The 2,018-nt window shown below is 61.4% G+C and overlaps 1 protein-coding gene across 1 annotated transcript; it reads right to left on the reverse strand.

Annotated features, from left to right (window-relative positions):
• Positions 1-74: 74 nt before the first annotated feature.
• LOC105560357 (mucin-2-like) lies at positions 75-1,676 on the reverse strand (the record flags this gene model as incomplete). The annotated part of the gene is made up of 1 exon (XM_012009418.1): positions 75-1,676. A coding segment is annotated over exon 1 (1,602 nt), but the record flags the coding sequence as incomplete, so codon positions are not given.
• Between the last annotated feature and the right edge of the window lie 342 nt (positions 1,677-2,018).

Below are 2,018 nucleotides of genomic sequence, written 5' to 3' on the forward strand. Positions count from 1 at the left end.
GCGGCCGATGACTCGCCACCGGGCGAGCCGCCGCTCAGAAGCCGGCGCCGCTTCGCCCCTCGCCCCGGGCGCACCGTCCTCCACGGGCCTCCCATCTCCTCCCCCTCGCTGTCCGAAGAGAGGAGCACCACTCTGGCGTTTTCCGGCCGCCGCTCGATGGCCCTTGCTGGCATCGTGGTTGGTGTAAAAGGACTCCTCCTAGCCTCCACGACGACGGGAGAGAGCCCTCCGGTGGACTGAGGGCTCTGCGATGTCCTCTGCGGGGGGGGCGACGTTCCCCCCGGCGGTGTGGGCAGCCCCGTTGACATAATGGGGCTGCGGCACACCGTTGTCGTCACCGTCGTCGTGGTATTTGATGTTAATACGGCCGACGTCGCAACGACGCTCGGTGGTGTTGCGGGCAAGGCCAGGACCTCCCACGAAGCTGTAATGGGGGAAGTCTGGCCTGCCGAGGGGGGCGTTTGCGTCGACACCGTCCTCGGTGATACGCCCCCCTGTTGCGACGTCGGCGTGCTCAGCCTCCTTAGCACCACCCTAGGCTGCGGCGGTGTTCTCTCCTGCTGCCCGCCGGGTCTCTTCGCCTGGCTCCTCGTGGCGACCCGGCGGGAGGGTGGTGCTTCCCCGATAGGTGATAGTCGGGGCGGCGTGGTCCGCTGACGTGTTCCCGTCTTCACGGCCGGTACGCTTGTGGAACGCGTCATTCTTCTATTCTCTCCCCCCCTACTGGTGGACGGTCCCCCCGTCGCCTGGGTTGACGGGGGAGGGGGGGAGTTGCGCACCGGCCTGGTGGGAATCTCCCTCGGCATCGAGGTCGACGCGCGCGTTGCCCGCCGCGTGGCTCCGGCCTCAGTGCCGGAAGCCGCAGGTGGTGGTGGAGCGGCGGGCAACTTGCGCCTTAGGCTCAAAATTCGCCTATTCCTCTCCGCCGTCTCCTCGGTGTATGCCGGTGGTGATGGCGTTGGGCGGAGAGGAGCGCGCGTCGACCTGGCCAGCGGACCATTGGAGGCTGGCACTTGGCCAGGAGGAGTCCGCGTCCTCGCGGCGGCTGCTCCTGCTGCTGATGTTCTGCTGCTACTGCTGTTGCTGCTGCGCAGTGCGGTGCTCCCCGTGGCAACCGTACCGCGTGCCCCGGCTGTCAAGGGGCTGATTCTTGAAGCCGCGGTAACGGCCGCGAATGAGGGGGATCCGGCCCTGGTGGTGATGGGTGGCGGTGGCGATGGCGTTGGGGAGGCCGTGGGGCGCCCAGGTGGCCGCGCAACGCGGCCCCGGCTCGTCGACAGCGCGCCCGCCAGCGTCAGCTGTCTCAGCGCGCGCGTCCCCCCCGCCCGCGCACCTGTGCCCTCGGTGGCACACCTGCCGCGCGCGGGCGACTGCACCGGAGGCGTTCCCGTGCCGGAAGTTCGCGCCGGCTCTGTCCGGGGGACCGAGTGCAGGCGGTCGTAGTGCGCTGCCACGTCTTTCTTCGGGTACCGGGATTTACCCCGGTACCGGCACACCGAGCACTCATACGCGACCGTGTCCCCCGGGTGCATTTTATTTAAGTGTTTGACTAGGTGAGCCGGATCGCAGAACTCCCCTCGCGTGCGTTCGTAATCGTCCCCGCCTTTGTAACAGCGAGGGCACTGTACACGATTTGGAAGCGGGTAGGCGAGGACGATCACGCGTGGCCCTTCCATGCTATTATATATATATGTGAAATTGAGCAACAGGTGGTACTATAGAAAAGATTTTTAAGAAAAGAGAGTTGAAGAATAAAGAATATAGAGAAAGAAATAGCGAGGAATTAAAAGTAGAATTTTATAGAACCCTGCGGTTTTTATTGAATGTTTTATTTTAGTTTATTTTAGCACCACTCTGTTGTTTTATTTATTTATTTGTATTTATTGTTCTCTTTATATTTATTGTATTTTGATGTTATTTATTCTTTATAAGGGCCACGCGCGCGATAGCCGAGTGTTCCTCGGGGGTTCGATTCGCAATACGTCTATGTATAAATATGTATATACTATTAAATAGAT

The sequence above is a fragment of the Vollenhovia emeryi genome, unplaced genomic scaffold (assembly GCF_000949405.1).
Source record: "Vollenhovia emeryi isolate VEMERY1.0 unplaced genomic scaffold, V.emery_V1.0 DF946007.1, whole genome shotgun sequence".
NCBI lineage: Eukaryota > Metazoa > Arthropoda > Insecta > Hymenoptera > Formicidae > Vollenhovia > Vollenhovia emeryi.